This window comes from Nelusetta ayraudi, unplaced genomic scaffold (assembly GCF_046127955.1).
Source record: "Nelusetta ayraudi isolate G7.1 ecotype Tasmania unplaced genomic scaffold, CSIRO-AGI_Nayr_v1 ptg000002l, whole genome shotgun sequence".
Lineage (NCBI taxonomy): Eukaryota > Metazoa > Chordata > Actinopteri > Tetraodontiformes > Monacanthidae > Nelusetta > Nelusetta ayraudi.
This window is the reverse complement of record NW_027466052.1, coordinates 9,989,058-10,011,603: the sequence shown is the minus strand read 5'-3', so window position 1 is coordinate 10,011,603 and position 22,546 is coordinate 9,989,058. Positions and strand designations below refer to the sequence as shown.

The following is a 22,546-nucleotide window of genomic DNA, read 5'->3' as shown; positions in this document are numbered from 1 at the left end:
AGACGGAGGTGTTTAGATGTGGGTGAATGAGTTCGGGTGGAGCGGGTCTCGAGCTTGGATTGAATGAGTGTAATGAGTGACACATTTTAAAATGAGGTTTAAAAAAAAAAAAAGCACCATTTGCATTTCAGGGTAGTTACAATTGAAAATTGACTGTTGTTGAGGGTTGGACTTCACTGGGACGATGGAAGGAAAATTGTACACGAGTGTGAGTTTATTTGAGGGACGCGACGGAACAACGTGTAGTTGCATCCTCCTCAAATGCGTGAACATATTTTCTTGTTGATGATAGCGGGGGGAAAAAATAGCAGATAAAAGTTCAAACGTTACATGAAGAATGTTTTAATAGGTTACAAACACTTAACGAGCCAAACTGTATAATGTCAAACCCAAACTAAACCTAATCAATACAACACGTTCAACGTATGTCTTCAAACCGAAAGTTTTGGAATTGTTCTAATCACTGTTTAAATGTAAAATGTCGGTGACCACAATTTTCTGAGAGAAAAGAAACTTAAGCAAGTAGTTATCAAAAAGCAGAATAATGTAATAAAACACAGGTTTGGCCTTCAAAAATATACATTTGAAGTAGAGGTTCAGTCGACATTAACAAAACAAAACATTTTTTTTTTACACGTGAGCTAAAATTCCTAAATCCGTAGTGTTTTTATTCTGAGACAGAATAGTCATGACAAAATTCTGTCTGATTAAATAAATGTTTTGTAAATCTTTAATCCAGTTTCTTTTCATGACCCAAAATTTCCCAAACACAACCTGTCTTCAAAGACACTAAATGAAACTACAAGTACTGCTCAGAATTCATGGCAACGTTGCTAGAGTTAAAAAAAAAATAAAATAAAAAATAAAAAAAGAAGAAGAAGAAGAAGACAAAAACAAATAAAAGAAACAAAACAAAAGAGGCTCCAAAAGAAAAAGGATATGATAGAAAATCTGAGGTCAAACAATACTGCCAAAATGTCAATAAAAAAGAAATCTTACTTCATGGCTCAGAATTGTCCGATGTTGCGTAACTAATCATAATAATACTACACTGAGAACTACAAGCCACTAAAACCTTATTGTGCTATGTTCCTGTATTGTGAGATTATCAACCAAAAGAGAAATACTGAAGAACAAATCTCCCTACAGGTGTTCATGTTCCTATCCATAAAACATCCTCTAAACACTTCCTCTGTGAAATCAATCTGCCTGTATTTAACTGTGTTTAAACAAAATGTTCAATGTAACTTCAAGACTTTATATATATATATATTTAAAAGCACCAACGAGAAACAAAGGTTCACAGGACACATAAACCAGGAGGTCTGAAGAAAAAAGGCACATGGGTTTTGTGTCAATCAAATAATTTGAGCAAATCACCTTTAAAGTAACATTTTGATGCTCTGTGTCTCAAGGTGTTGCATTTTTTTTTAATATTATTTAGAATCTCACAGCACTTACCTGCAATTTACTTAAATTCCAAGATTAAATTAACTGAGACTAACTTGAATGAATTCCTGAAATGCAAATATACGTTCGAAACACATTTTACGATCTAAGAATGAACAAAAAACTAGACTAAAACTAAAATTTGAAGCTTGGAGGTCGGTGCACTTTTTGAGACTCTCTTTTTGCCTTCACTTCACATTTTCTTATTGCTTTACTTGACGTTTCAGGGCAGAGATTTTTTGGGGGGAAAAAGGGGAGTGAGGATGGTTAAGTGTAACTTTGGGTTGGCAACCCACCATCACAACGATTCAGCGACCCACAAACAGTCGCACACAGCCAGGACTTCTGCTGCAGCAGCAGACCAACATGTCCGGCTCTCCTGCAATGGGATTTATGCTGCTCGCTCGCTCGCTCGCTCACTCAGTCGTCACCTCGCTGGTGTCACCCTTGACATCTGGCGCCGGCTTGTTTTTGGGAGCCGCCGCTGTTGCCGCCGCCGCCGCCCTCGGCCTCCTGTTGGACTGTCCGGACCTCTTGCCCCCTCGCTGGCTCTTGGCCAGCTCGGCCTGCAGGCTGTGGCCGTTCACACTCAGATACTGCAGGGCGGCGAGGGCCTGCTCTGCTGTCGGAGGGTCACTGTAATCCAGGAAGGCCCTGTGCTGAGCGCCCTGCCAGGTCAGCCTGAGGGGGGCGGCGTCCCTCTCCCTGAGGGCGCTCTTCAGCTCGCTGACGCGCAGCCACGCGGGAATCCCCCCCAGGTACACTGTGGTCACGCTCGGAGGGAGCTTCCGCGGTGCCGCCGCCGCCGTGTCGCCGCCACCTTCTTCTGGGCCCTTCTCGCTCACGTTGCCTCTCCTCCTCCTCCCCTTCCCTCTCTCGCGCGTCTCTCCCTCTTTGGCCGCCCCCTCATCCCCTCTGCTTTCCTTCCTTACCCTAGTTGGGCGCTGTCTGCCTTTCTGCTCCGACTGCTCCCCCTTGTCCGGTTTGGGTTCTCTCTCAGGATCCTGTTGTGTGTTCGGCCCTGGCCGCCGTCTGCTTTGCCTCTTGGCTCGGCTGCCCTGCGCGCTGGGCTCTGGCGTGGCGGGCGACGCACCAAGAGTCACATCCTTTCCAGCCTGCTCCTCCGCATCACGCAGCCTCTTCAGGATGGGGATCTTCTCCAGCTTTTCCTTGTCCAGCTAAAGAAAAAAACAAGGAAAACACACACGCAAAGAAATTGAACAGGCTTGGTGAGGCTGCAGGGGGAGCGGGAGGTGGGTCGGGGCGGCCACACACAGCAAACAAACAGGCTCAGAGCCAGCATACCTCCGGATGAGCTCATTTAATGATAAAGTGAAAGCTGACAAATTAAATGGAATTATTCCATCCTGCTCCTGGTCCTTGCTGCAGCAGTGCCTCTCTTTGTGGCAGCGGGATGTTTTACTTCCTAAGCAGTTAAAAATAAAGGCTGCTCTCCTGATTTGTTGGGCCAGTAAGTGCCTTGGCAGCCTTTGATGCTGACCAGTCCTGTAAAGGATATACGGGGCTATTGTTTTTACACTGGCCTGCTTGACCCGTCGTTCCCCTGCCCCTGCAGAGCCAGGCTGGCTGGGCAGAAGAGCCTTTGATGATCAGACATGGCCTTCCTGCCAGTGAGGTCACTGGGTCCTGTTTACTCACGAGTGTGTCTTAAGGAACCCAGAGGTTACAGAGAATAATTCCATGCAACGTCTAATCAAAGACAAATTATCAGGTGGAAAAACACAGTGGAACCTCAGTGAGCCAGAAGCAGCAGTTTACAGTCGAAAGCTGAGCTACAGTGTAAACGGACAAATCTTGATTCTTTTCAGTTAAAATTAAACTGTTTACGAGCCTATGTACAGTTGTTTATACAACGGCAGTGTTTGTAATGTATATGAAAATATATACGTATTAAATGAATTATATTTTATTCATAAAGACTTAGGCCTTAGCTTGTTGCCACTTGGCAACATGTAAAGATTTAGTCGTTTCACTGTAAATTTGACATCAGAGAACAACTAAGTATAAGTGGAGCGAGACAGTCTGCAGTGTGGCTTCATTAAATGTCCACTAGAGGGCAATGTGGGGAAAAGAAACTCAGGGTGAGCATGCGCAAACGCAGCACTGAGTCAGTTTATGTGTTTGATTGGATGTGATGTGAAGCAAGTTAGGACATGAAATAAACATGAATTTATCAAACTGATGAGCTAAACCAGTTTTTTTCTATCAGATTGACAAACCTTGTCCCGGTCCTCGATTTTATATTAAAAAAAAGACCCAAAATCACACAGGAATATACATTAAAAAAAACAACAACAACAAAATAAATAAATAAATAATTCATTGATTGTACCTTTGTCCAAATAATCCCTTGGGGTTTGGGGATTTGGCAGTTTGTTTTTATAACTCTGCTGGGTGTCAGGATGTAGTCCACGGTCAGGTCGTGACTTTCTACTAACTCCTCTGGAATATTCACCACCTGATTGAGCAGATCAATTAATTTTAATATAGTAAGTGTTCATCAAAAAGATCCAATACAGGAGGTGACGAAACAACATGTGGTGAGAAAATAACTAACCTGGCAGTCATGCACAATGGTCACCACCACGGTCGAGTCGCTCACAGCTTCCATTGAGGCCATCATGCCATACTCCATGTCAGCATAGCCCTCCCCCTTTCCGATGCGAAAGCCTGCATGGAGGGCAGGAGCCACGAACAGCAGGCCTCACATTATCTGCGCGATACTCTGAGTGCCAGCATGCTTTCAAACATCCTCGCAGCATGTTGCTAATTAAATAATGTCAAAGAAGTCAGAAATACGCTGCATCTCTATCACGTCCAACATCTCCCAACAGAGGCTACGAGGATCTTAAACACGCAACGTCATTCAAACGCAGGGGCCGAACACACATGTGGAGGGTGGCTTTCTAGAAGTTACTGAATTAAAAGGGGCCTGATAGGAACATGGATGAATTCTGTGCATCAAAACACTTTATGAAAACCATGTGCTTGTCGTAGAGGCGCAGCCATTTGGAAATGCATGCATTACAGTAAACATTTCTGCTCCCTGCATCACTTATCTTAAGTGCACTGTGAGTGACGGAACAATTTATATGGATGGCAGGACACAGTGGAGCCCACAAGGGACTAAATGGATCTGATTATGCATCTGCCCCCCTCCTGCTGTATAGGTTCTTCTTCATATCTTCCGACAGAGAGGCCTGGTAAATTCATGAGCTAAAGTGTTTCTCCACAGAAACAGTCACTTGAATTTTCTTGGTATGGAACGAAAATCGGATCGGTGATAAACTGGTTGGAAAGGGAATGAGTTTGATCCACACGAAGAAAGACGAGGACAGATCAGCTATGAGTAAGAAGTTGGGTGGTTGGGTCTCCACTCAAACATAATGTGCATTTTAACATACAAACAATAAATGCAGAATAGAGTTTAAACCATGTGCTTTGTTATTTATTTATTTTTTTTATGAATTTATTTTCTTCTTCCAAAACTGCTCCTCTGCTCACAAACCATTTTACCAACAACTAAATAAGAGCTCTGAAAAATTGGTGCATTATATTACAAGAACAGCCAGATCTATGATGATAATGCAGACTGATAGTTACCTGTCTCTGACACGGCCACAGAGCCAACCACCACCAGATCTACCTTTACTTTGTCATCCAGGCCAACCGGCACGCTGAAGTCTTTCACACCCTGAGAGGTTTGCAAACAAGCAGGGTTGGGGGGAAAATAAGGTGGTTAAAAAGAAAAATAAATAAACCATGGTTGCCAATGCATATAAAAACACCGAGGATTAACATGCTGAGACCTGAGAGGAGGAACAGACACGCAGCTGTTCTTTGTTGGCACCTGCAGGAGGAGTAATTTCATTGAAGAGACCAGTGCGAAGGCGAGGAGTTGGTACCAATAAAGTTTTCTGCGCCTGTGGAGAGAGGATAAAATGTTTTGACTTATTAAACCTTACTGCAGATTCATACTGAGTCACAAGATATTCAGTAAGGGGTACTGAAAATAACAAAGATGATATAAATCAACTTCAGCACATACATGGCATTCAGATGCCTTAAAAGAAGATTATGGGCATTTTTTTCTCAGTTCAGTTATTTCATACAGGATCAAGGTGTTATTCAAGACAATTATTATATGTGCATGCTGACAAAACAGGTGCAACATGTCCAATAATAATGTTATGCAGCAGGGGTGTCAAACCCTCTCTGCTTATGCTCCATACATATTACCGCTATAATAAATATTATCAATGATCAACTGACCATATCATGTATGTATTTGTATAATAAAATGTTTTTTTTTTTTTAAAGGAAAAAAAGAATAATAATTCTGCTATGAACACTTGTACTAGATCAAGAGAGCCATCAATGACATTCAACATCAAACTTTTCAAATTTAAAACAAAGACAGATGTCATCAAACAAAAGCTATAAATTTTCAGTCATCCTATATCTTTGAATAACTTTGTGGGTATCTCTCAATTCTTTGTAGGGGTCAGATTTGGCCTTCAGTTTGACATCATGTGTGATATACAGTGTGAAAGCCTTTCACACAGTGCTACCTGAAGCACTGCCAGCCTGACCCCCTCCAGAGGTTTATCAGGATCCACCTTGACCTCAGCCGTGTGGGTGAACACCTGCAGCTCAGACACCCTGGCACAGGCTTTGAAGGCGCCCTGGTTGAAAGGGAAGAGGGAAATAATGATGGTAGTTTTCATTCAGACGCGACTTACTTCCAAAGTGAGAAAGCGCGCCTGCTGCTGAGGTCTGTCTGGGTTGACTTTGACTGTCTGGCTGCTCCTGAACTCCTGCAGGTCTGTCAGCCTGTTGCATGCTTGAGTTGCACTCTGGTCATTAAACACAGAGTAAACGAAGCAACGGATGCACAAGGAAAGATTATTTAAATACCACAGAGTCAATATTGTAGCAGAAACAGGCACATTACTTTCTCAAATCACAGCACCGTTATTGTAATTCAATGAATATATTTTTCACCTTTTGATAAACAGAAAACTCTGAGGGCAAAGTCAGATATTTGATACCTAATTCTTACTTATGTTACTACCTTCAGAGTGTCCCGAGTGAACAGTTAGCGACGCACAGGTATCAACGTGCACATTTTATTACTGAGGCAACGGATGATTCTTTATGAATAATTATGTCGAGGCCGTTTTGCTTTATCCTGCCTTGAAATTTGGAATTCTGTTGTGGACAGGCCTCGGAAAGTTGGCCAGATTCTTCTCCTCGATGTAATCCCACACTTTCTGACGGATGTCCCATTTCGACGCCCCTGATTAGGAAAAAGCAACAAAATGACGGGGAAACATTAGCCCAAGTGCTTCACTTTGCTCTTGCTAATACGGAAAGCACAAGCAGCGACAGGAAACATTTCAACCTACCGGAACTTATTTGAATAACAGGCTCCATTACGTTATCGGTGATGGAAAGATGAGTCTTTTGCAACGCTCGGTTAGTACGACGCAGTGTATTTTTACACGTGAGCCGTGAAATATAATACGAGAAGGGGGAACAGCTGCTTGTCAGTGTTTATCATTTCTACGGCGGCTTAGGAGGGACCTACCGAACCGTTGGCGAACCTAATTGTGTCAATGTGAGAACTAGTTATAAAAATGCGCATCAAAAACGATGTTTTGTGTGTTTGTGCCTGTATTGTTGTTTGTCTGTTTTTACAATAAAATAGGCCTGTGTTATACGCAGCTTATTTTCCAATAGCCTCAATATTTTTCTATGGAAGCTTTATGTGAGAAAAGGTCAGTACTTCAACTTGCACGTTTGATAACTGAGATACCCATCGTTAAAATAATGACCTTGCCCAACATTACCCTACAATTTATCTGCCCTGCCCTTAAGTACAAAATAACGGGTTTCACTTTGGTCTGTTGCACAAAAAAAAAAAAAAAAAAAAAAAAATCTGTCAGCGAATGAAGCAAAAAGTGCAGCAATTTATTCATGTTGTTTTTATTTTTAAATATGTTGCACTCAGATAAGCAGATACTCGGTTCATTATTTTGTACAGTAATAGAAAATTGTGTTATGATCATACATTAGCCTCTCTTTTTTTTTAGCTCAATTTGCAGAGAAATAATATATATGTATGATATACGTTTATATGTGTCAACAGGCAGATTCACTTTTAGTCTTTTGACACAGCAATAGATTTTGCACATTTTTTGTCCTTACTGAATTGACAAAGTTCATTGAATATGAGAATGTGATAGGTGAAAGGTTTCAGTGCAACATCTAGCAACAAGATTGCAAAGGGTGACATTAGAACAGAAAAACAGGACTGTATTATTCATTCCTGCGGCTTCTGAGGTCTCGAGCTAAACTGATTTCCAGGAGTCCGGCACAAAGACGATTATAGCTGTAAGAAAGAGCTGGGCAGTTAGTTGTTAGCATGGGAACAGCTTAAGCATCTGTTGTAGAGTGCAGCTGGATGATGTTGCGGTTCGACGTGGGTCTTCGATGGCAGCTGGTGGTCTTGAATGACGTTGTAATTGTTGGTAGGTGGTTGTCATTATTGGTAATGTGGTCTTGAAGGGGGCAGAAAAAGAAAACAACCAATAGCCTCATTATATTTTTAAATGTCACAATAGAGCAGAGCAAAAACATATCAGGCAATAATTCCAAACAGGATCTGGCATGTGTGGCAAGGTCAACACATGGCTTATAGAGTGTAGCACTGAGTGGCTAAAGCACCTGGGTAACATTTGTTAATTATGGTCAATTTATTCACAAGACAGGGATGAAAGCCAGTCTAACCTTTGAGGCAAATACACATACAGTTTCTGCCAAGGACACTGGCGCATGTGCTTTTTTTGTTTTACTGTAGAAACTTCTTTTAAGAATACATTTTGCTCTTGTTTAATCGTGAGTCTATTTTTTAGCCTTCTCTTTCATTTGCTAGTTTGGGTCTCTCACTGTAAAGCAGGCTAAAAAGTGTGGCAAGATTGCAAGGTGTCACCTTCAGGAGCTCTCTGGACTGTACAGGGCCTAGGGCACCAGGAAAGTGAGATACCCCAGTCACCCACCGTCCTCCAATTATAGGCTGCCGCCATCTGGTCATCGGTGTATGGCATTCAAGTGCAGATTGAAAAAGTTGAAAAGTTAATTTATACCTGCAATCATAGGCCTTATTAATAACTTGCTTGGATCTTTCCCCTGACACACTAGGGCACCATCTGTTGTGGTTGCATGCATGTTACTTAGGTTTTGTGTGGTTTTCTCAGGGGGCTGTAACACAATGTTCCCTTCAGGGGGATAATAAAGTTCCAATCCTTTCATTTAAGGTAAAAATAAATAAATAATACAATTCATAAAATAAAAACTGGGGCCAATTGACAGGCAGTCATTCACAGATTCTGCTGCCACTGCTCAGACGCTGCAATGCTCGCACTCACTTGTACTTTACTTCATCCACACAAAGAGTGTTATTGCATATTAGCATTGGTTGAAAGCGTTAGCCTAAGAACAGCATGTTTCCCATCTTGAGTTTCTCAGGACACTGCATGGATCATATTGGTCATATTTTCTTCATGTTTTTGTGTGTAAAATCATTTCATTTTTACCCTGAATTCCCAAAGTCTCATGAGAGAGGATAATCTCTACACCGTGTGTGTACTTTACCTCCCTGAATTTACCACAATAAACCTCTGCATAGGCGACCTCATGTGCTTGAGTCATGTTTCCCACAACCGTGCTGGTCTGGACATTGCAGTGAAACTCTAGTGTGTTGTTGTGTTTGTGGCAGTTTTGAAGTAGTGTCAGATGGTCTGGAATATCCCAGCAGAGACAGAAGTCCCAGAAGTCGAGGGCGGAAACTTTTTGTCTTTCTTCAGAAATGGGTGGAGTCGTGCATAAGAGAACTCTTCTTTACACGTTTCAGAGGGAAGCTATGGTAAAGAGGTAAATGAATTAAATCCTTCTTGTTCATACCTGTGTATATTGTGAATATACACATACATACAACAGCATACATGGCATTGCCAATGTGATTTAATGTCAGGCGTAACCCTTGGAGAGAGCATCTTTGAAAACCACAATTGTTGACTTAATTGTGGCACTCGAGGAAATGTCTGAGAATCACCAGGTTCCACAGGATTTATCCTTTGGGCACCATGGATATTTATAACAAATCCTGTGGCAGTCCATCCTGGAGATAGATTTGAGACATGACACAAAAGAACAAGAATCTCACAAGTGTGGAAATGTATTATTTTTCCCCCTTTCAAAAGCCACTTCTATGCATGAGAGCATAAACAGAATATGGCAGCCGAGCCCTGTGGAGAACAAAGAGGTAAACAAGTTCAACCGCAGTGTTCCCTGGATGTTTCTCAAGGCGCAGTTTCTCACTGTTTTAGTCGGTGAAGCCGTCAGATGTCTGCTCCTTCTAAGATTAATGATAAGTAAAGGAAAAATATAATCCTCCCTCAACTTTAAATGTAATTATTATGATAATTACAGGAAGTCTCAGCAAAAGATGCAAAAGATGTTAGTTTTCTATTGTTTTTTCACCATAATTGCATGAAAGAGACAAATTCCACCACTAGAGGGCAAACTCTACCAACATATTTCCAAAGGAATAGGTCTCATAAAAATGCAATGTTGGATTATTGGATTGTTGAATAGTACAGTATGGGCTTTAAAATTTATGTTTTTCTTTAATCAATTGAGAATTGCCTTCGCTATAAACTCAGCTCTAAACTTAACTATGTTTGACTGTCAAAAAAAATAAAAAAAATAAAAACATAAATAAAATCATCATTGTGTCACTGATTTGTGCCATGGGAGCATGGACCTGACATTTGTCATGGAATTCTGGAGATTGTTGGATTCACAACAGCTTCTACGGCCATTGTTAACCTCAGTCTTTGGTGTTCCTTATACCTACAACCTACAATCAAAACTAATGCATGCACATTGCGCACACATTGACTTTCATGTACATGTAGCATAGTGTGCACCTCCCCACCCCCACCACCACCACCACCACCACCACACACACACACACACACACACACACACACACACACACACACACACACACACACACACGAACCAGTGGCACATAAACCTCCCCGTTACCCCTATTGTCCCTCCATCAGTCTGGGCAGTGAGCCACATGAACACTCCTGCCTCTCTCCCTCTCTCCCTCTCCCCCTCTCTCTCTCTCTCTGCATACCAAGCGGCACCCCACAATGCCGGTGTCATGCCAAACTCTGCGTACCTGCTAAGAATCGTTGCACCTCGCGAGAACGCGCAGCGCTGTATCTTTGTAGTGATTCGCGACCCAGAGACGTCACTGAATACGACATACAGCTACTTCTGACTGGTACTTATTTGCACCTGTGACCCAACGGTGAAAGGAAGCTGACAGTTTCTCAAACAGACTGCTTTATTGCTCGACTCTGGTTACTGTATGCGTGCCAAAACCGCACAAGCAAGAAAAAGGTCTCCTCTCTTACTCTCGTCACTCACACACTCACCGGGGCACACACCAGACTTCCTCATCCTCTCACCTCTGCCCCGCCCCCTTTTCCCTCTCAGCCACTCACATGCCTAGCCCAACTTCCAAGGTGCATTCAGGTAAGGTACATAACGAACTCTCAGAACATTAACCGCATTTAACAGCTCCCAACACAATAAAACAACAGCAGACGACTGAATACTGTGACAGTGTGTTGACGTTTCCTCACGTCCCTGTGTTGCGCGCGCTCCCGCGAGGCGCGTGCGAGTCTCGGCAAGGATTGCATATCTCGGCATGACACCGGCGCGGCGGCCAGCGTGGCTGAGAAGTGTGCAGCACTGTGCAGTGATGTGGCCGTTTCCAGAGCTCCCTCCCTGTGGCGGTGCAGCTCTCGCACGGCGCTGCTGATGGCACAGCGGGGCAGGTGCACCGAGCCAGCGGAGAGGCGATCACATCACCTGTCTGGAGCTCCAGAACCAAGGAGGCAGAGAAGAGGAGAGGGCAAGGAAGAAGAAAGAGGAGGGGAAGGTGTTGGTGAAGGAGGAGAGTCTTTGGAAGGTTGAGGTCTAGACAGACAGACAGACAGACAGACCCTCCCTTCTTTCCCCTCGATGCTGGAGTGGTGATCCGCTGAACACTGCCAGCTGAGCTGCATGGAGGCGCAGGGAGGGGCTGCAGGGAGCCCAGGTAAGAGCCATTTCCCTTTTCCCCGTCTTTTCTCCTGTCTTATCTGTGGTGCTAAAGCGAGCATGTCCGAGGCGTCTAGCAGCTAGGATTATAATTATTATAGGCCGGGCGGTGCCATGCACACTTTCCAAAGGGTGGGACTGAATGATGATGGTCACACTCGCTGCGTTTGTTTCCAAATGTTGACTCAGCAGTTAGTGGCTGGTGGCAGACCCCCCCCCCCCACACACACACACACACACACACACACACACACAGCCTGTGAGGATGTGAACGATGGGGGGGTCACTAATGTGTAGCCCAGGCGGAACACACTAGCAGGGCAGCAGCACAAAAGCTGGACTGGCAGCGCACACAATGCAGTACAACAGTGGACGCACATGCTGGAAACCCTGGAGCAACGATGTACACAGTCTCTGCAGCCAGTTGCAAAAGGATAGTAACGACTTGTTGTTGTTTTTGTTTGTTTTTTTTGTTTTTGTTGTTTTTTTTTATCTGTCTTTCCACTTCAAGTCGTTTTCTGTGTGTTTCCATGCAGACGGCTAGCGTGGCTAGCTAATTAGGACATTTAATTAGTGGGGAAAGTACAAGTGGATTCTAGCAGCAGCAGTGTGGCAACTTTTTGTAGGTCACATTTTAATAGCAAAATGCTGCAAAGCTTCGTGTCAAATAGATCATTTAGTTCGTTTTGTCACATTTTTTATTTTTTATTTACATTTTTATTATTTACATTTTAACTTGACCCTTCTCTTACCTGTTCCCTGTTATTTTTCCTTGTGAGTGATTTTTTTTTTTTTTTTTTTTTTTTTTTTTTGGTGATAATTCTAGTAAGACCTTCTTTTTAAAGAATGTTCATTAAAGTGATTGTACTTTGATATGAACATTTTCTGACTTTTTCTGCAAACCATGCATTTCTGACAGCAAAGATGAGATGCCTGAGAAAAATTACACAACAAAAATTGCACATCAGAAGGGCTGATGACATCCAAACAAATTCTATAAATAGTGATATATTTAAATAGGAGACACTGAATCTATCTGTCTGCCTGTCAGGACTAACAAACTGATCCACTGTCAACTTTAAGTTCCACAAGTTCAAATTATAAAGACAGAGAGAGACAGAGAGAGAGGCTGATTTAAATGCACAGCGTTTACTCTGGTGTCTTCACAGCCTGTCAAACAGGTGGCTGAGGCATCAGGCCATCTGTGTAAACATGTTCTCTGTTGCACGTCCATAATTCTTTGACTTTCTTGAGGGTTTGCTTGTTCTTTTTCTATTCAGTGAAAGTCAGGACAGGAACTGAATTTATCCTCCAAATATGTATTTGAATAAAAAATATTTGGCAGTATAAGAGCCTCAACTGAACTGGGGCAGCAGGAAACAAGCATTGGGAGAATTGCCATTGTGAATTTATCGTCTCTTAGGATCAAAAATATCTCTGTTTTCCAAAGCGCAATTGCTTACTGGCATTCAAATCAGTGGTAATTAATGTACGGTTTAATGAATGATTGTGTGCACTGCGGGTGATACCACAGTGTCACCCGCAAATTCAAATCCAATATCATGGCAATTATGACTTACAGATAGAAACCGGAGCGGCTGCTAGATAATCAATACCGAACAAACATTTCATTTCGACAACAGAGGAATGGCCTCTAGATTTGTTTGGCCTCTCACTGGGGGGATCAATCAAGGACAAGAGCAATGAACGCAGCTTCTCAGGGCGCTGTCATTTTTGTGGCGTGGGCGGCAATTTTACGCGCGCTGTGTGTGCAGCAAAGAGAAAAATCATCCCTCTTGGAGCAAAATGCACCAGCCATCTGTCGACGCCCATCAGGAAGCTGTTAAGCACCCACATACTCTCCATGGAGTCGGCACCTCGTTGTGTAAAAAGCTTTACTGATGTTATTCCTGCGTTGTATGGCAGCAACAGTGAACAGACAAGCTTATTTTTTGCCGTTAGAATTCCCTGGTGTAGGTTGTTGCTTAAAGAGCCTTTACCCATTAACCGTGTCAACAGAGCGGGCACGCACCTGTGTTTAAATTAATTCTATTTTAAGTACACTCTATTTTCACACTGTGTTAATAGCCTGTGTGTGAATAGTTTTGTTTTGCTTTTGTTTGTTTTCTGAAGGGATGCTGAAGGGTCTCTTAGCATCTCTCATTATCGTCATTAACGTAACACTTGTTGGATTATTACGCACAGACAAAGTAAAGAATGTCATATTCATATAACCTACAGACATTCAAGCCTCTAAATGCACGTGGATGGACGATGAACACAAGAAATGCATTGTTATGATCTCTTATTAGCACCACAGGCATTTGTGTTTAAAATACGTTGATTATTGTATTTATGAACACACATGCTGTTCAGAAGATGACAGTTGATATTTTTTAATCCTTAATCAATAACTTTGCAGACAGTTTGTCTGATTATCCCTCAATGTGAAGCTTGAAGGTGAAACAAAACAACTTACTGTTATGTGCCGATCTTAGATTGCAATGCAAAGGGCTTCAGTTTGGCCATGTGTGCAGTGTCTCCCCCTGAATATGAACCTCACAGTGCTGGTGTTAAGTTATAAATAATCACGGGTTAAAGGACCAGTGAGTCCACATTTTGATTTTGTCTGCTCCTGCTCGCACTTGCAGAGCCCAACAAAGACATCCAAAAGCTGCTGAAGTCTTCCAACTCAGGTGACCTATCCAAGGAGCTGTTCCAGCACCAGACAGGAGGGGAGGATGAAGAGGAGGAGGGAGGTCTGTCGGGACACACTGCGAGCCTGCTGCACATCGCAGAGAGAAGGCGTGAGTACACAAGGGGCAAAGACAAGCAGGCTAATGGTGGGCGGATGGATCCAAATATCAATAATATCAACACCAGAGCCGGTATTGGTATTGGGTCGATGGAGAGGTGGGATCAATAATATAGTTTTAATTCCTCAGCAGCATTCAGCAGGCTGCCATCCTGCTCCTGTTCCATTGAGAATAGGCCGGCTGCTCCTTTCACTTGCTTGCATTCCACACTTCCTTTGTGTTGCTCTGTCGGGGTGTCGTCACGTGACTCTGGAGCGCTGAGAGTAGCAAGAGAAACATGGCGAGTCCGAGAGAAAGCAGACGTAAGCCCAGTCTGGAGTTCATTCACTTCAGAAAATGGATGGACGATGTTGCCTCTTTTTGACTTAGTAGCAGCTTGAAAACAAATTTTTCTGGATCACACACCCTGAAGAAGTGAGTGAAAAAAAATATTTTCAAAAAATTAAGTGAGAACAAGAGTGGAGAAGGAAACCATGTTTTGTCAATGGTTCTGGTTTGATATAAACCACAACGTCACCTAATAATGCTCTGAGCCCGCACATCACTAATGCCTTTCACACACTTTGAGGTGGCTCATTTTTTTTTGTTTTTACTCAAGTTCACCTCTTTGGTCTGAGAACCATCTGAACGATCACTTCCTGTTCTAGGTATTCTTCCCCCCCCGCTCCCTGTTTTCAAAGAGCACTGCGGCTCAGCTTTGACTGAAAGACTTCATTGTGCACTCGTCCCATACAGAGGATTCCCTGTACGCTCCTCTCTCCCAGAGCACCAGGCACACAACCATGCAGGGCTACATGGATGACAAGGCAACCTTTATCTGCTTCAGCAACTCAATGCTTTCCCGCAAGCAGACAGCACATCCAGAGGCCAACCTGTGTGTGCGCCTCGTTGCAGTTAAGGTGCCTCTTTAATCAGTCACCTGCAAGACGACTCTTGAAAGTAGATCACTGTTCCCCTGATATCACTGAAAGAACACAATTTGTGAAAAACAATAGATTAAAGGTGTCTTAATGTCCTTGGCTCAATGTGAAGCAGAATCTCAAAATTATTAATTCATTAGCCATAGCTACATATTTAGCCTACTATTTACAACCTACTGCTGAAACTTGTGCTTAGCTGTATGTTCCACCATATCAGAAGGCGACTGAATGAGACTGAGAATCGTAAGGAATAGATAAACACAGAGAAAATAGTGACATCACAAACAGTTATTTCTTCCAAAGCAAAATAAGAAAGATGAACTTTTCTCCTTTCTGGTGGGTTCACCAACAGGATATAGATGCAATATTGCTTTAAAACATAGATGAAATGAAGTTTGCATTATTGGAATTTCTACATTTCTTTCTATAATATGAGAGACCCAGTGAATCACCGTCATACAGCATATCTCATTGTCTTCCTCACATCAGAGCCCTGTTTGATCATTCTCTATGTTTGGGTCGGCGCAGCAGATTAAGAGCATAGAGGGTTTTTTTTTGTTAATGAAAAACAATCTTCTTTCTGTTACGCTTATGAACTTCAAAGACGAGTGAGAATCAGGCCGTGTGACAGAAAATACACCGAGGAAGGCGTTTTCATGGGCCACCAGGCTGTGTGCTTGCTGTAAGAATGGAGGCTTTACATCATCCATCAGTCTCTCTCTCTCTCTCTTTCTCTCTCTGTCGTTCTCCCCAGTGAGTCTCCCCCGCTAGTGTCTCCTTTAAAGAAGAAGGCAATTGTGCATCTGCCTGCAAGAGAAAATGTACTGATCAATTATTCAGGGGTGAAGGGTGTGGTAGAGTGAGGGGGGGGAAATGGGGAGAGGTGGTTAAAAACAAGCACAGTGGAGCAGGAGTCACCAGTAAAAATAAGGTCAGCGGCTTTTGTCTTGCTGCTTGCCTTGGTTTTTGTCGTCTCTGCCTTCAGTTTCTTACCTTGCTGCCTCCAACCCACTCCTTCCATCGCGCTGCCTCGCCCTTTCTCACCCCTTTATCTCCTCCTCCGCATTTTCCAACCTCAGGCTTTTCTGTCATCATTTTTTTTTTCCCTCTTTTTTGAAAAGCGGGTTAAAAGACTGCTAACTATGAGCGGGAACCCTCCAGCCCGGAGGGAGGAATGAATTCAAGTAGAATAGTCAGGAAGCCCGTGGGGAGGCGAGGAAAATATCGCAGGAAATTAAAAAGCTAAAATAAAATGATTGAATCATTGTTGCGAACCGAAAAGAGGTCCAGTGTGATTATCACAAGATGTTCTCTCCAGATGAAATCACCCATGATGGAATTCACTAACTCTGAAGTGTGACGGGCAGAATGATGATGTCAGTATAGAATCAACACAACTGCGACCGCGTTAGATAGATAGATAGATAGATAGATATTGCCATTTGTACAAGATAGAAACAGGTTCATACAGGTACATTGGAATTCCTTGTGAGTTTCCCTCAGTGTAAGAATGAAGTTAGTCGAACAAAAAACATTACAGAAATTACTAAAATAATATGTAAAAACAACACAAACGGCAACAGCTCAGCTGCCACCTTGATCAGCCATCTTCTTCTGTCCGCCTCATGTTTTGACTTTATTGTTAATAAATGAATCATTCATGCGTTGGACAGATGGCCACTCGGTTTGTAAATATATGCATTTTCATGTACCACACCAGTCACGGGCAGCATTTGACTCAGTCTTGTTCAGGAACTTGGTGTCGTGTCTGCATTGTGTATTTTAAGTAATTCATAAGGTTTGGAGGTGAAACAGAGGTCACATGACAGTAGAGGGAGTTTTTATTATTATTTTTTTTTTAATCAACTAAAATTTTTCACGTTTTGTATGCTGTCTGTGGTCATGCATGAATTATGTCAACCTCAGTTAGTTTTTTTTTTAATCCTAAAGGTTTTTGTCTCTCTTTAGCCATTAACAACAAAATAATAATAAATAATTTTCTATGCTTTTTATTTGTTGCCATTGCTACTTTACATAATGCTACTATATTGCTTATTCTATGTTCCTTGATGTAAAAACAAAACTACCTTAAAGTGAATGTGTTAAAATATTTTTTTTCTTTCACCTCTGCGGTCATTGGGACTGGAATGGGGGGCCTGACACGTTAATGCATGTTATGTTGTAACGTAACCCCAATGTGTGCAGCGATAGTCACTCCTGTGTGTGCAGAAATGAACAGGTGCAGCACACCCAGGGGAAACATTTAGATCAAAACGCCTTGTAGAACCGGCTATTTCCATCTCAGCTGACCCTAGGGCTTGTCTCCCGACTGTTAACGCTTTGTGTGTGGCATGCTGACAGAAAGACAGCCACTGTTAAGCTAAATCAGCCTGAATGAGAGTATTAGGGGAGCAGCAGAAAGCGTAAAAAAAAAAAGTATTTATAATGTAGAGCTCAAGGCAAAAAGGACTACTGTGAATACACCAAGCAAGAATCAATTAGCTGGCTATGACGACTATGGGCCTTGTTAAAAATTTGTTTTCACCGAAGTCACTGGTCAAAGTTATAAAGTTACTGTCCAGATGCCACTGGACAGAGATAAACAACATTTAAAATAAAAATACACTTTCATTCCAAGTTTTCTGAGAAACTGTGAATTTATTTAACAGTTTTTTTTTTTACATGTGAAAGCAAAAAGTGTTATTTAATGCAAATTGCATTTAGGTCACACATCCCACCATCATGTGTGAACTGGCATACTTACCGCTGCATCTGCTTGTTGTTTTGTGATCACACAAGATGCCAAATAAACGGACTGCTCCATGTCTGCTGTGGATGTTGTTTTATCTTTTGCACCAGAGATGATTCCACTGTACAATCCTGAGGTGCAGTTAATCATGCGACAAAGTCCAGAGAAAAACATTGCAGTGTTGTTAGTGTACGTAATGACTAAAGGAACCTGGTGTTTGTGTCTCAACCGCTTCCATCGTTCTCACACTTTCCTGTTTCTGTATCTGTCTGCCTTGCAGAACCGCTAAGCAGCGTGTCTTCTTTGGAGGTGCATTTTGACCTCCTGGATCTGACTGAGCTCACTGACATGTCAGACCAGGAACTGGCTGAAGTTTTTGTCGACTCTGATGAAGAAAACCACAACGAACCCCGTGCAGGTGGGCCTAAATATTTACCAATTTCTTCTTCTTCCTCTTCTTCCTCTTCTTCTTCTTCTTCTTCTTCTTCCTCTTCCTCCTCTTCTTCTTCTTCCTCTTCTTCTTCTTCCTCTTCTTCACCTTTGAACTTCATCTCCATGAAGTTTCACTGCTTACTGTATTTTACTAATGCTTAATCTAAGAATTAACATATTAAGATTCAACTTTGAGCACCTTCTTGACCTTGATTAACTTTGCAAGTTTGCAAGCTTTGCTTGTGCAAGACTTCCTGCAGTAGCTCGACTTGTCTTCGCACCAGAGCTTCATTCAAGACAAAGAGTGTAGCTGGCTCGGCGTTTTGCACTTTAAATTTTATGGTTCTTGGGAGCTTTTTCCCAAATTGAATTTCCTCCCTGCAGCCAGGATATTCGCCTCTCATGGAGTCCCGTGTTGGCGTGGCGCAGCATGGAAAAAAAAAAAAGACATGCTGAGCCATTAAAAATGTACAACTCGAAAGGGCTCTTCAGGCTGTAAAGATTTCACTTTACAGCCATTCTATATTTAGACCTGTGCGGTGGTCACAAGCTGGCCGTGCTAATTGAGCGCAGCAAATACCTTGACGCATAAAGGCCCGTTAAAAGGGAGAGGGGTCGCGGTGTAATAGAGCAGAAGGTAGAGCATTAAGGTTGGTGCGTCCGCGTTACGGAAGCACAAAATCTCTCTCGTGTTTAATTTATGATCACGGGGCCTCATCCCGAATGCGGACGGTGTGTTTCCCCTCCTTTTTCTCCTCCTCCTGCGATGCTCCTGCCTCTCGGCAGGCTCTCAGCACTGCACACCATCACCTGCATCAGCCAATTAGGAAACGCCTCACAAATTCAAACGAAAGGAAAGATGCGAGTCAGTCAGACTGGAGCTTAGCGGCTTCTTGGCGCATGTGTTGCACCATCACTCGCAATAATTACTGGTTTTATCAGGACTTTTGCTTTGTTTGGCTTTAAAAGTGATTCACTATTGAGCACATCCGGATAATCTGTTGGTGTGGTGACAGTCTGTTACCAGAAAACGGTTGGACCTGACTGATCTCTAAGCAGGATAACAATGTCCAGTGTTTTCCTCACATTCTTTCTGTACAGCAGTCAACAGATTGGCAGTAACAGAGAATAAAGGACTAAAATGAAGAAAACCATGAAGTTTTCACTGAAACGTCATTAACTCCTGAAGTTTGACTACGATACTTTATGTACACAGTGTAAGGGGACAATTCATGCCTTTGCTTTTACTGCTCACTGCTGAGTCTTATCACTCACTGATGTATTTTTACCTGCAGAGGTCAGTAGCAGAAATAGATCTGGAGAAACTCGTTTTTTCATCCTTATTAAGTCTGTGCGTGCGCATGCGTGTGGACAAAGCAACAACTTCTGTGGTGAGCAGCTGTTCTGTTTCTACCTCCGTACTTGACCTTCGCGCTTGAATGCGAGGTGACGTCTGATGATAAGAAAGACTGGTCACAAATGTGGCATCATGAAAGACGAGAGCAAAAGAGAGGAAGGTTGAGTGGGTTCATGCTAAATGTAGGTTCCTAAATAATTCACCGTTCCCTGCTGGAAACAAGCAGACCTCAGAGCCATGTAAACAGTTGTCACAATCAGAGTAACTGCTTTTGAACGTTATCTGTGGGTGCTTCTGTCTTGTTTGGTTTTGTTTTTTACTCTATTGAATCTTACTGTTCACTTCAGCCTTCTTCCCCTTCAGCTTCCGCTCTGTTTCCTTTTAGCTGTGCTGGGCTTTTGAATCAGTCGTTTTAACAAGACAAGAGCAAGCAACAATTTGTGTCTTATCTAGGTTTTCCACTAAAAATAACTGGCCTGGTCCGATAGTGACTGAGGTTTCAGTGCAGACTGTATATTGCACACTGTAACCATTTTTGTGGTTGTTTCTTAGTACTCCAGTGGTACGTGGGTTAAAAGTGAGACCCAGTTTTCCCAGGAGAGGCCTGTCTCTGACGGCTCATGTGTGCTGCTCGGAGTGGAACACAGGAAGGCCTCCCGAGAGCCATGACTGCTCTCAAGACACAAGCAGAAATAGACGGGCGCAGATAGAAATATGTGTTGTTTTCACAGCTTTCACAGGGTTTCTTTTGCTTCGTTTTTTACTCTGTAGGGGAGTTTAACATTTTAGATGCATCAAATGTGGCGTGAATCTACTGGCCACTCGCCAGCGCAACAGAAGGAGTTTCAGCAGACGAGCTCATAGCTGGGGGCAAAGTTGTGTCTGGAGCAGCAACAGCACTGCAGACCGCAGATAAAGGAACCTCTATACCTCCCCCTAAACCCCCCTAAACCAGATGCCAGCAAGGTCAGGGAGGAGTGGACACAGCACACGTTCGGTCACAAGCAGGTGTGCGAGGGGTTTGGCTTGGATGTGCCGACTCCTTCCTGCCGCTGATGAGGTCGTTGTCCTCATTAAAAATACAGTGGAGACACCATCAATCAATCTTTTCAGATCGATATGTCTCCTGCTCCTCCCACCCCCTGTGTGTGTGTGTGTGTGTGTGTGTGTGTGTGTGTGTGTGTGTGTGTGTGTGTGTGTGTGTGTGTGTGTGTGTGTGTGTGTGTGGTCAGGTTCGCATGTCTGAAATCTGGTTTGATGCATATGACCTTCATTCGGTGACCCAGTGGGCGCCAAAGCAAAGCAGGTTGTCGGCACCGCCACTCAGTGTTTTGTGTTCTTGTTGGTTGGATATTGCCACCAGGTGGTACAAAACGGAACTGCAAAAAATGAAAACCCTCACAGATGAGACGTTTTAACGGCAGATATCTTTAAAAAAAAACAAAAAACTTCTTATCAGTAATGTTGAGAAAACAATGGAATCCACAAATATGAGCTAGAATGCATGTATTGGTTTGATAATAATAACCAATGCATGAATTCCAGCTCATATTTTTGGATTCCATGGTTTTCACAACATTACTGATGAGATGGGTTTTTTTTGAGACGTTTATAAATGAATGTATTGCATATAGAAGAACCGGAATTCTCATTTCTCACTATTTCTTTCCGCAGGCTCCCACCAGCCCGTGCTTCCAAGAGGCGGATACATGCGCTCCCCCTCGTGGACGCGCTGCAGCAAGGTCGAAGCTCCTCGGGAGAGAAAGCACCACAGTGACTCAGACACCCCGGATCCCTTAATGAAGCTGGAGAGGCCCAAGCAACCCTGATACCGAAGAAGTTGAAGAGCAGATTGGAGGAGAGGAGAGGAGAGGAGAGGGAAGGGAAAAAAAAACAACCTCAGAGGTGGAGAGAACCGAGCTGGAAGACACCCACCTCCACCCCCCACCCCCGCCCACCACCACCACCACCGCGCCCATATGTTTCATGCCACTGAACAGAGCAGTTGAGGATCGAGGCCTCGGAGCTCTGCGCCGCATCGGCAACGTGCGACACCCTCGTCTTTTCCTTCTCTCATCCCTTCCTCCCTTTCTCTCTAGGAACACACACACAATCATTGTTTCAATCAAGCCCGAGCTGCAGGGAGATTTGAACGAGTACGAGGTGAGAGGCCAGTGGGGTGATTGCAGCTCCTCCTTCCTCACAGGCTCTCCGGGAGAGAAGGAGAAGGCCGGGAGGTGCCACCGCCTGTGTGTACATCATGCCGCCGTGATGGTCCAACCCTCATTGTGAGGCTTAAAGACACTGTGAATCGTTTAGAATTAATTTGACAACTGGAAAAGGAAATTTGAGGCTTGTCGGCTTAAAAAATGTGACAGCATTTTGTATTTCTTGTTTTTTTTGGCAGGCATTTATGAGATCTGATGAGGACAGTGAGCACGATGCAACATTTTTATCCATCCCACCAGCTCTATTTTAATGGAGAATCTGTGCTGTAATCTACGTCCTTTGAGATGAAAACCTTGCACTTGTTTCACAGAGTGGTGCTCACAGCTGCTCACCAGGCGGGATTATTACTGGCACACGAGGTGGAGACACCCGGCGTTGACAAACCGAG

The 22,546-nt window shown here is 43.2% G+C and overlaps 2 protein-coding genes and 1 long non-coding RNA gene across 3 annotated transcripts; 1 reads left to right on the top strand and 2 right to left on the bottom strand.

Annotated features, from left to right (window-relative positions):
* Positions 1–318: 318 nt before the first annotated feature.
* Positions 319–7,021, bottom strand: mthfsd (methenyltetrahydrofolate synthetase domain containing). Its single transcript, XM_076023292.1, has 9 exons — positions 6,879–7,021; positions 6,666–6,769; positions 6,213–6,326; positions 6,042–6,155; positions 5,287–5,393; positions 5,074–5,171; positions 4,028–4,140; positions 3,803–3,928; positions 319–2,627 (listed from the first exon to the last, which is right to left on the bottom strand). The coding sequence occupies exons 1-9, from the start codon at positions 6,904–6,906 to the stop codon at positions 1,866–1,868; spliced, it is 1,566 nt and encodes a 521-aa protein (XP_075879407.1). The 5' UTR covers positions 6,907–7,021; the 3' UTR covers positions 319–1,865.
* Positions 7,022–7,469: 448 nt separating this feature from the next.
* LOC142887860 (uncharacterized) lies at positions 7,470–10,827 on the bottom strand. Its single transcript, XR_012926609.1, has 3 exons — positions 10,727–10,827; positions 8,465–8,558; positions 7,470–8,033 (listed from the first exon to the last, which is right to left on the bottom strand). It is a non-coding gene; the product is annotated as an uncharacterized LOC142887860 (long non-coding RNA).
* Positions 10,828–11,177: 350 nt separating this feature from the next.
* dbndd1 (dysbindin domain containing 1) lies at positions 11,178–21,804 on the top strand. Its single transcript, XM_076023260.1, has 4 exons — positions 11,178–11,653; positions 14,307–14,462; positions 18,421–18,558; positions 21,604–21,804. Exons 1-4 carry the CDS (start codon positions 11,620–11,622, stop codon positions 21,756–21,758), a joined length of 483 nt encoding a protein of 160 aa, XP_075879375.1. The 5' UTR covers positions 11,178–11,619; the 3' UTR covers positions 21,759–21,804.
* Positions 21,805–22,546: the final 742 nt, after the last annotated feature.